Source organism: Microtus oregoni, unplaced genomic scaffold, assembly GCF_018167655.1.
Source record: "Microtus oregoni isolate MIOR12 unplaced genomic scaffold, Mior012 000046F_ref0000063, whole genome shotgun sequence".
Taxonomy (NCBI): domain Eukaryota; kingdom Metazoa; phylum Chordata; class Mammalia; order Rodentia; family Cricetidae; genus Microtus; species Microtus oregoni.
The window spans coordinates 13,210,455-13,221,777 of NW_024543220.1; the positions used below are offsets into that span (position 1 = coordinate 13,210,455).

Genomic DNA, 11,323 nt, shown 5'->3' on the forward strand with positions numbered 1-11,323 from the left:
ACACGGGGTCTTGAGATACGTCGCCCAAGCTGTCCTTGGCCTTCCATAGAGCTGGGGCAACAGCTACAGAACTGGGGAATCTTATTTTGGCCAGGGTGCCAGCACTGGGAACCAGAGTCCAACAGTGGTTTCAACAGTGGTGCTGAGAACGCTGCATCCACACACAAGAAAGTAACTGCTGTGCCATGTTTTACTCTTGGCTCTTTTGAGGGGCCCACCACCCAGCTCCCAAATAAATCACACAGAGGCTTATTCTCAGTTATGAATGCCCGGCCTTAGCTTGGCTTGTTTCTAGCCAGCTTTACTTAAGTTATCCCGACTACCTTTGCCTCTGAACTTCTTCTGTTTCTGTCATACCTTTTCCACGGCTGATTCCTGACATCCTCCTCTCCTTCTTCTCTTGCTCCTTGTCCTCATTTCTCCTGTTCGTCCTCTCCACCTGCCAGCCCTGCCTACCCTTGCTCCTGCCTCGCTATTGGCTGGTCAGCGCTTTATTAGATCATCAGGTGTTTTAGACAGCAAAGAATCACAGCTTCACAGAGTTAAACAAATGCAGCAGAAACAAAAGTCACACACCTGAAAATAATGTTCCCTAACAAATAACAGTCTCACATCATGTGATCCTCACGCCAGTACAAACTTCAGATCCTTAATGAGCTAAACATGGAGTTGGGCAGTGGCGGTGCACTCCTTAAAATTCCAGCACTTGGGAGGCAGAGGCAGGCAGATCTCTGTGAGTTCAAGGCCAGCCTGGTCTACAGAGCGAGTTCCAGAACAACCAGGGCAGTTACACAGAGAAACCCTGTCTTGAAAATAAAATAATAAAATGCCCTCAAAGCTGTAGGCAAGACTAAACTGTAAATGTGAATATAAACCAGAGAACCTGTCTCTCTCCTCCATGTGGAAGAACAAGAAGAAACAAGAAACGCCTACTGTGTTGGTCACTCCAGACTTAGCAAGGCTCTCACAGCCTCGCATCCACACCCATTGCCCGGGCAGTGTTCCCAGAGGCCGCAGCTCTCTGAACAACGAGGCTCCCCCTGGACTTCGGAAATCCAACTGAGTAACTGCAATCAGAGCCCTAAACAGCCAAGCCTGTTCATTTGAGTCTTTTTCCTGGGCCTCCCCAGCCGAGGTTGTACAAGACTGAGAACTCCAAGTGGTCTCTGCCCGCTCGTTTTTCCCCCCACACTCTGGGGGCCACCGGTCAGAAGCACATCTCGGGCAAACCCAGCTGTGACACCACCTTGTGTTGTCTCTGCACTGTGCCATCTTCAGCTTTTCCGGCTTCTGAAAAGGGGACGTTATTTTCCTTTATGTTGCCTTGAGGGCACACACAAGCCAATCCCCACATCCTCTTGTCTGTTCCATAGGACCAGGTTAGAACGGGACACTTTCCTCATGGGAGCCGTTTGGGACCTGTCTGCTGTGGTCAACATGACAGCAATGTGAGCCCAGGTCTTTCCCACAGCGTCCCACTTGGTGTTGGTCTCTTGGTGTTGGTCTGTCTCTCACACACACACACACACACACAGCAACCACCCGCGCTGGCAGAGCAAGGCGAGATGGGTGTCCGCTCCCATCTGAATGCACACCTTGCCTCTGTCAAAAGGAGCGGGCGGTCCAAACTTAGTGATGAGGCCACAGGAGGACTGGACAGGGGTGGGACCAGGGCAGACCTAACTGTCCCAGCCTGAACTCTAGATAACCTGAGTGGGAGCCAAGGACGCCCAGGCGTGGCTACAGGTGCTGCTTGGAGCCAGTCATTTTCCTGCTGTGCCTTCTCTGCAGGTGCTCTAGAAGGGGCGGGGCTTTTGCTGTCCCCCCCCTCCCCCCCACTTCCTGCTGGAGCACCTGTGACCCCAGGGGACTCTGGTTTGCTTTCATAGTGTCCTCTCCTGGCCCTGGCCGGCTGGGCAATGTGAAGGCTCCAGGAAAGTGCTTTTCCTCAGAGCCTCCCTGAGCTGGGGAGCACCCGGGCATCTGGCCTGTCACTTGTGACACCGCAGGGCACAGGGCCTGGCCTCCGCTGCATCCCAGAAAGAATGCTGGTCTGCTTGCAGTTCAGAGGTTTATTAGGGAGCGGTCTGGGCCAGCTGGTGTTTACATGTTGGATCCCTACAGCCCAGGTGTGCTGGCTGTGGGGGGCGGAGGGCACTCACTGCGCACCTGGTCACTGGTGATGTCACTCCAGGAAGATGGGCCTTCCCCCTGGGTCCGAGGCGCCAGGGCTCTCAGAGAGCCTCCACTCTGGCAGACTGGCCTGGGAAGATGAGGGGTTTTAGGATCTCGGTGTAGTAAGGGCCGAACACCTGCTGGTTGTGGTGCGTCAGGCTAACAAACTTCTGGCCCAGCTCTGCCAGCTCTGCTTCGATGAGCGTGAGGCCTCCAGGAAGGTCCAGCAGGGATCGCTGCACACCAAGAACCAAGCAGCATTTGAGGAACAAGTGGATCCGCTGATCTGTGCACAGGACAAGAGGGAGAAGGTGACTAGAGCCACGGAGCACCTGGGGTCTTGCTGCTCAGTCACATGTTCACCGAGGAGGGGAACCCGAGTTGCTTGGGGACAGCTGTCTAGTTCTCACAGGTACCGGGTTACTGAACCTCAGAGTACTCAAGACTGCTTAGTATCGGGGTGTGGCTCACATCTGTAGTCCCAGAACCCAGAGGCAGAGACGGGGAAAGCCATGAGCAAGGCCACCCTGAGACAGACAGTGTGTCCAGGCCAGCCTGGGCCGCAGCAGTAGGCCTGGGATTGACATCAGAGAAGAAACCATCCGATTCCTCCAATCAACTGGGTCTGTACTACAGAGCGATGTCTCCTGCTGGAGAGCAGGTGTGGATTTCCAATGAGCGACTTTAACCAGGCTAGGCGGGCAGGATTCCTGTGTGCAGGCTTCCTTTAGGCCCTTTCCATCTTTGACTGGAAAAGCCTGTGCTCAGGGCCTGGAGATGCACCCACTCCATGGCTGCCCCCCCCAGCACCCTCACTGCCCACGCATGGCTGCCCCCTCCAGTGCCCTCACAGCTCACACACGGCTGCGCCCACCAGTGCCCTCACAGCCCACACGCATGGCTGCCCCCAGCGCCCTCACCACCCACACGCATGGCTGCCCCCAGCGCCCTCACAGCCCACGCGTGGGCACGCTCACCAATGACGCTGCGGACGCAGTTTTCCTTCTTGGCAATGTTCTGGAGCTGTCCTACCAGAGACGCCGAGTTGTCACTGCTCAGAGGGGCGAGGCCCATGTTCTTGAGGCTTCGGTGGATTTCCTGGGTCACCTGCTCGCTCACAGTCTGCATGGTCTCCTCAGGCCTAGACCAGGACAGAGGTGAGCTGGCACCTAGTAGGTGGCTTCAGGCAGCAGCTAAGAGGTTGGGGACTTGGGACGAGTGCCAGTTGCCCACCCCAGCCGCCCAGCACCCAAGCCCAACACCGGCAACCTCTGTAAAAGTTGCCATGTACTGAACCATAGAAAGCTCTCGGTGCTGAAGGGCGTCTCCTCAGTCATCTTCGGCTACAGCTCAGCACAAGTTCAGGAACGCTGCTGCCAGCACCGGCCGCCATCGCCCGCCCAGTGAGAGACGAGCCTGCAGCAAGTCCCCCCTGCCGTTCTCCCCCATACGCTCCAATATTACTACAGAGATAAAGTGGCACTGGCTGGTTCTAGAGGGCCTCTCTCTGTGGTGTGTGGTGAAGAGCCAGTAACCCATGACCTGCCAGTACCTGAGACACTTGGTGCCACCTACTCTTCTGAGGACACCAGGGGCCAGCTGCTGACCCCAGGCCTCGTTCTCAGTAGCTCTCCGCCTTCTTTCTCTCTGAACCCAGTCTGCGTGCCAGCCGACTAGGCTAGCTGATCTTGAACCCACCCCTCACAAGCGCTGGAGTTACAGACGATGCCCACATGTCTGGCTTCTTCTTGTTGTCTTTTTGGAGACAGGGTTTCTCTGAATAGCCCCTACTGTCCTGGAACTGGCTCTGTAGACCTGGCTGACCTTGAACTCACAAAGATCCTCCTGCCTCTGCTTCCTGTGTTCTGGGATTAAGGCCTGTGCAACCACAGCCAGTCCAAGCATGCTGGGGCTACACCCTGGTCCTCGTGCTTGCTCGGCACCTCACCTTACCAGCTGAGCCATCTCCCCAGCTCCTTTCCTGCTAATCCTCACCTGGAGTTGAAGTCCTCCACCAGGGACTTGGTTATCCGTTTCAGTTTATCCACAAACTGGGGTGAGCCAAACAGAACACTGCCAGAGAAGCTACTGGCCACCAGCAGGACGGAGGCAAGGATTGTTAGGTGGCTCCGTTGCAACTCCAGCTCCTGCAGTCGGGTTCTGTCCATCAGCAGGGTCTGAGGAGGGGGAGGGGCCGTCAGCGGGCCCTAACCAACACTCAGAGCCCACAACGCGGAAATGCTCCCCATATCCCCACCTCAGGGAACTCTTCATTCTCAGGGTCCCAGATGAGAAGGTTCAGGAATCCCTGGGACAGCACCATTGCAGGGCTGAGCGGCTCCGAGGCAGCGGCGTCACTGGGAGACGGGCCAGGCGTGCTGGAGGAGTCCAGTGTGTCGGGGCAATTTGCAGGGGGTCTGGTGAGGTCTGCGGCCGCCTGGGTCAGCCACTTAGTGGTGTGGTTGAGGAGGCCTGCAACGGGAGGGGTGGAAGCCTCTACCTATGGGGCTTTAGGCCACGGTTCCCCTTAGCTAGTACTGTTTATGTTGAGCATGGTGGTGCATGCCCTCAGGAGCTGAGGCGGGAGCATCGCCATGAGTTTGGGGTAGGCTGACCTACATAATGAGTTTCCGAATACCAAGGCTAAAGAGTGAGATCTTACCTCAAAAAATAAATAAATCACTAAATTAAAATGTTTTTTTTTTAAAAAGTATGTGTTCCTGGTTAATTTGCTTTCCCCATCCCACTGCGGGCAGAAGCGACCTCTTCCTAAAAGGCAGAATGGCCCTTTGCAAACATCAGGTGTGAGCCGCCCGCCTGCACCTCTGCCCTCACGTCAGACATACTGGGCTGCTTGTTGAGACGCTCCTGGAACTGGGCCCGCTCGAACTGGATGGAATGCTCCTGCAGCTGGGGCTGGAGGCTCTGGATGGTGTAGTTCACCATGTCCATCTTCATCAGCCCCAGCACTTGGAAGATCCCCCTAAGCGGGAGAGAATAACTGTGCTGGAAAAGGGAGCTGACAGGAGGGAAGCCAGGTGGGTGACTGGGGCATGCGGGGCAGCCAAGACCAAGGCCCACAGGGAGCGGGTGGCACACGGGCATGCTCTCTCCTCTGAGACCTGGGGTGGCGGTGTGCACAACCAGGGACCCTCCACTGGGAGAGCCAAACAGAGAAACCGTGAGGTCAAACCCTGCAAGGGCCACAGGGCAAAGCCACATGGAGGAAGACGGCATTCTAGTGACGCTTTCTAGTGACGCATTCTAGTGACGCTACCCCGCACTCGGGCGAGGGGCGCCGGCGCTTTTCAAGTTTAACTTGCTGAGCGCACTTCCTAAGCGCCACACGGCCATACACCAGGAGACACGCGGCCGTGCCTTAGAGTGTGTGAACGGGATGGGATGTTCTTCACACCTTGGAATTCTGTCTACTGCGTGTCTTTCTGGGAGCAGGGTGCCAAGCTGTCTCCAGCAGAAGACAGTTAACGGCTGTCCCACTGTCTGCTACCCTTCCCAGCTCAGGACCTGGAGCAGGCTAGGCGACTCATCACACCTCAGCAGCCGGACAGGGTCCGCAATGTTCTCGAGTCTCTGCACGGCTTCATCCCGGACTGGCGCACACAGCAAGACCATCGTGTTGAGGATGTACTTAGAGAGATAGGTGACGTTCAGGTCCCCACGGTCAGCTTGCTGATGGAGGAAGTCCATGTCCAAAGCTTCTTCGATCTCACTTCTGAGGCGGGTCTGGCGTGGTAAGAGCAAGGACAACAGGATCTGCCAGGCAAGTCAGAAGAGTACGTTCTGCTCAGTCTGGCGTTTTCCCCAGCACTCAACCCCCTACAAACACCAGCCTGTGTCTCTTTAGGATCAGGACGCTGCAGCAGACACTTCTACTGAGTATTATCATAGCTAGTGATAACTCTGTCACAGAGTGAGATAAAGAGATTAATAAAAACACAGAGAGCATGTAGGTTCAGTTCCCAGCACCCACACGGTGCTCACAGCATCTAACTCCAGACCTGGGGCTCTAGTGCCCTCTTCTGGCATCCCTGGGCACTGCATGCACAGATACACATGCAGGCAAAACACCATACACAGAAAATAAAAATACTTTATTTATTTGTGGTTTTTCAAGACAGTGTTTCCCTGTGTAGCCCTGGCTGTCCTGAAACTCTCTTTGTAGATTAGGCTGGCCTCAAACTCAAAGATCTGCCTGCTTCTACCTCCTGAGGACTGGAAATAGAAATTAATCTTAATTGAAAAAAAGAACTAGAAAATGTACCCTTAATTTACAAAGGGTAGTTATTTATTTTTTAAAATTATTTCAGAGGGAGAAGGCAGAGATCAGAAGAGCTGCAATGGGGTCGCTGATCCCCAAACGTGAGCTCCTGGTAACTGGCTCTTATTTTTTATCCCTGTGTCTGCACAGCACACACAACACATGGAGCTGGAGGGCAGAATCACGACTATTTAGCAGAATCCAGCAGCCAGCTCCATGCCGTGCCAGACACGACTTCTTCCTGATACCTATTTCAGTGGGCAAGCTTCCAAAGCTACCACCCAGAGCTTCTTTGTTTCAAGCCAGCCCTGGGAAGCCGAGGCTGACCTCCCATGCAATCACACATCTCTGGGTTCCTTTGCTGAGGTTGCAGCAAGTTCACTCTGTCCTCGTCAGAGGGCGCTAAATATACAAGAGAAAGAGCCTCCTCCGGCCCCAGCTCTCTAAAAGAAGCTGGTCAACCCCGCACAAGCTCAGTCTGTTCCAGGGCTTGTCAAGATATCGTCCCTAAAAAAGGCAGGTAACTGCGCCTCCAATCGCCCACCACAAATAAAGCACATTCTTTTTTTTGTTGTTGTTTTGTTTTGTTTTGTGACTTTCAAGGCAGCACACACCAGTACAGCCGGATGGGGTAACTCACTCAGCACGTTTGTATCCGCTGCTTCAGATTTCTTCAGGATTCTCTTTATCCTTAACTCTCTCCCATGTCCTGCTGTCCTGCTGTAGTTACTGTACATGATGTCTTCCTGTTCTGTCTAGTCACTTGGGAAACTAGGATTTGCAGCCACTGCCCCCTGGGGCGCTAAGGCGGCTTTGGAAGAGCTACAAGTGAAGCTGGCCACTCACCTCCTTGACCTCTTTCAGAAGTTCAAGGGTACAACTGAAGTCAGGGGGCACAGACAACAGCTGCTCCTTCAGATGGTCCCAAAAGTCACTGGGCATTGTCTCCTTGCCCTTGCCGTCCAGGCTACAGGAGGGGCGAACACACAGGTTACTCACTGCGCGGGGAAACTGTCCAGGCTTGGAGTCTAAGCCCCGGAGAGAAGGACGGGAGCGACAGCAGGGTGGACTCCCTGAAGGTGAGGTGGGCTTTCAAGGCATGCTCAGGAGCAGACACAAGCCTGAGTGTAGAATAAGTCTTCCCTGTGTGGCTCGCTGTGTGTGTACGTGTGTAGGAACCTGCACACATGTGCTGTGCTGAGCAAGAAGTTACTCTTTTTTTTTAACTCCTAAATTCTAGGAAAATATTTTCCTCTTTTGACAATACTTGAATGTCACAGACACCTCCAGATCAGCCAGGCTTAAAATAAATTGACTCACCGGGCGGTGGCGCACGCCTTTAATCCCAGCACCAGGAGGCAGAGGCATGGAGTGTCAGGATTCAGACATCCTACTGGCCCCTGTCACCTGGCAGGATGAACCAGGCAGTGCCCTGGCCAGCACTTCTGCTTCCTCACTATGCAGTCTGTATACGGTGCCAAGGTACAGTACTCAGGTGCTGTCCCTTTAAGAGACAAGCTCCACTTCCTCTCACTCTTTCTGCCATTTCTCTGAGGAGGCAGGTCACTGTCTTTCTCTCTCCCTCTCTCTCCCCTTCCTTCCCATGTAAGCTCTGTCTGATGACATGTTTATTCCCTGCCATGAAATCCATGGTCCCACCTCGTGCTGCATGTCATTACAGGGGGAATCGCTGAGTTCCAGGCCAGCCAGGGCTACACACACACACACAAACACACACACACACACACACACACACACTCACACAGTCTCCCGCCCACCTCTTCCTCGTAGATTCCTATTCTGAGAGCATTATCTATCCAGTCATGAAGGCTACGTTTTGTTATTGCTCTTTGTTATGACTTTAAAAAATTAAGATAATGTCCACTCTCAGGAGGCAGAGACAGGAGGACCAGCCTGGGCTACACGAGACCCTATCTAAACTAAAAAACATACAAAGGCAATTTAATATAAAAAGGAGATCTTTCCAACAAATGCAGTTGGAATAACTAGACAGACATCCCCGTGGAGAGAACAGAATCTAAACATGAAGGTAGACCAAAGGATCTCACTTTCAGACTCAGAGTTTTAAATCATTGTAACTAGCCTTGACAGATTAACCAGAACAGGAACTGTGGCAACCAACGCACTTGCCAAGATGACAAAAATTCGGGTTGTTTTTTTTCTTTGCTTGTTTGAGACATGGTCTCCCTGTGTAGACCTGAACTCTGTGTAGACCCGGCTGACCTCACACTCACAGATCTGCCTGCCTCTGCCTCCCAAGTCCTAGGATTACAAAGACAGAGGTGTGTGTGTGTGTGTGTGTGTGTGTGTGTGTACCATCACACAATGCTGAGTTTTTAGTGGTGGTTTGAAAGGGAGCGGCACTATTAGAAGGCGTGGCCTTGCTGGAGGAAGTGTCACTGTGGGGGCGGGCTCTGAGGTCTTCTCTGCTCAAGTTCCACTCAGTGTGACTGCGAGGCCACTTCCAGTTGCCCGCACATCAAAGATGTAGGGCTCTCAGCTCGGCTCCCGTGCCATGGCTGCCTGCATGCCACCACGGTGCGCCATGATGCTAATAAATAAATGTGAAAACGTAAACCACCCCAGATAAATGCTCTCCTTTCTAAGAGTTTCCGTGGTCATGGTTCTCTTCACAGCAACAGAAACCTAAGACAGTGATAGTGATTGATTGATTGATTGATTGATTGAGGAGGGGCACACATGAGGCCCAGGAATTAAACTAAGTTATTGAACTTAGCAGCAAGTGTCTCTGCCCACAAAGCCAGAGAACCCCTCAATGCTCAGTGATGACGTCAGGAACCCAAACAGATAAAAATATAAAAGCCAACACCTGGTTGACGATAAAGTCTTCTCTTCAGAGTGGCAATCAAGCTTGGAAACTTCATGAACTCTCTCTGCCAAGCCTGTGATTGAAAGAATGTCTGGTGGAGCCGGGCAGAGGTGGCACAAGCCTTTAATCCTAGCACTCAGGAGGCAGAGGCAGGCGGAGCTCTGCGAGTTCGAGGCCAGCCTGGTCTACAGGGGGAGATCCAGGGCTACACAGAGAAACCCTGTCTCACAAAACAAAACAAACCAACCAACAGCAACCTGATGCTGCGATCCTATCTGCTGCCCTCTGAATTATTCTGGCCAAGACGGCTGGCACAGTCAGCTACTTAAACAGACACACTGTTAGCTCATGGTTACTAAATAAGCGCTGGGAGGAAGCCTTCAAAGCAGGGCTGAGCTAGAGGGGCATCTTGAAGGACTGCGGGAAACATTAAACACCTCAACTGCAACAGAAGTTCAACATGAAAGCGCACAGTGTGAGGAGGGCTCAGCCGGGAGAGACAAAAAGGGACTAGAATAGAATTCTCAAAAATCCAGATCGCAGCCGGCGATGGTGGTGCAAGCCTTTAATCCCAGCACTCGGGAGGCAGAGGCAGGTGGATTTCAGTGAGTTTGAGGTCAGCCTGGTCTACAAGAGCTAGTTCCAGGACAGGCTCCAAAGCTACAGAGAAACCCTGTCTCGAAAAACCAAACCAAACCAAAATCCAGATCGCCCCAAACAGAAAACTGCAAAACAGAGTAACCCTAATATACGAAATCTAAGAGAGGAATCTGATAATACACTCAGGAGCTCTTTTACCTACAGACTTAACCACCTCCAGATGTTTCCAAACCACCAAACCCTGACTTTCACCAACGCCACGCCGGGGGCCTGTTTCAAGTCATTTTGTTAACCAGCAGCGACCCCGCGTGGCCACAAGGAGGAGGACTAAGTGGAGAACGTCGAGGGCAACCTCGCAGCGCGTGCACCGCGGTGATGCCCGACGCCCAGGGTCCTGGCCCCACCGATTCGCGGTCAGGCGACAGTTGAACATACGTGTTCGGTGGCCCTGGGCGCTGCTCCCCTCCTCCCGAGTGTGTCCCGCGTGGGGCTCACGGGAGGCGCCCTCGGCCGTGCTGAGCTCCTTCCGGGAAGCCCTCTCCTTCACGTCTGGCATCTTGGTGGTGCTGGTATCTGGGTGGGCGACAGAGGGACCAGCGCTGGCGCAATGAGGAAACTGAGGCCGCAGAGCCCGGCTTTCCGCCCCCGCAAGGTGCCCTCCTCGGTCGCCGGGGACGCCGCCCTAGGCCGACGCCCCCCTACCCTTCACCCTTCCCTCACCACCTCCTCTCCCACCTCACTCCCCTTACCACCTCTGTCCCTCCCCTCCTCCCTCCTCTCCCTCCCTCTTCCCCTCCCCTCCTTGCCCTTTTGGCCTTCCCCTCCCCACTCCCTTTCCCTCTCCCTCTCTCATCCCCTCCCTGCCCTCCCCCTATCTCCCCCGTCTCCCCTCTCCCCTCCCCTCACCTCCTCCGCCGCCGGCCCGCCCACTCTGGCTGGCTCTCGGGCACCGGGCAGGTAGGCGTCACCGGCTGAACCACCTGGGAGGGCGGGGCCTGGGAGCTGGGCGGAGCCACTGGACCCCTCGCTGCGGCGTCACGCACCCCCCCACCCCTACCCTGCGGCCAGGGCAGGAGTGGGAGCGCCCGAGATCTGCAAACAAACCGCTGAGGTGTCCTGGCAACGTGGCACGTGCGCACGCGCCCCTCCCCTTCAGCACCCATCGAGCCTGGGCACCAGTCACCGGCCACCTGCTCACCTTCATCCCTCTCATTTTCTAGGTGTCCGGAGCTGGGGCTCAGGAGGAGCCTGCCGAGCACGGAAGAGGGGAGCTGGCCTTGAGCTTCTGACCCTCCTGTCTCCCCCTGAGTGTGGGGTCACCAGTGTGAACCACCTTGAAGGGTTCGTGTGCTGGGGATGGAAGGGGCCTCAGGTACTTCACTGACTGATCTCAGTCCCCAGCGCTGAGTCCCAATTGG

General features: G+C 54.5%; 1 protein-coding gene across 2 annotated transcripts; it reads right to left on the bottom strand.

Annotated features, from left to right (window-relative positions):
• Positions 1-2,234: 2,234 nt before the first annotated feature.
• Tcp11 (t-complex 11) lies at positions 2,235-10,461 on the bottom strand. Of its 2 annotated transcripts, XM_041634984.1 has the most exons (9): positions 10,341-10,461; positions 9,306-9,378; positions 7,301-7,421; positions 5,729-5,949; positions 5,022-5,158; positions 4,433-4,647; positions 4,171-4,352; positions 3,153-3,316; positions 2,235-2,461 (listed from the first exon to the last, which is right to left on the bottom strand). In XM_041634984.1, the coding sequence occupies exons 1-9, from the start codon at positions 10,459-10,461 to the stop codon at positions 2,235-2,237; spliced, it is 1,461 nt and encodes a 486-aa protein (XP_041490918.1). The 2 variants fall into 2 exon arrangements, with proteins under 2 accessions (XP_041490918.1, XP_041490919.1); XM_041634985.1 differs by lacking the exons at positions 7,301-7,421; positions 9,306-9,378; positions 10,341-10,461 and having other exon boundaries at positions 2,288-2,480; positions 5,729-5,892.
• Positions 10,462-11,323: the final 862 nt, after the last annotated feature.

Coding starts and splice junctions, on each gene's coding strand:
- Tcp11 (XM_041634984.1), bottom strand. CDS start 10,461: ATGCCAGACGTGAAGGAGAGGGCTTCCCGGAAGGAGCTCAGCACGGCC. Junction 5,950..7,300: donor TTCTGAAAGAGGTCAAGGAG/GTGAGTGGCCAG, acceptor CTTGCCTGGCAG/ATCCTGTTGTCCTTGCTCTT. Junction 4,353..4,432: donor AGAATGAAGAGTTCCCTGAG/GTGGGGATATGG, acceptor CCCCCTCCTCAG/ACCCTGCTGATGGACAGAAC.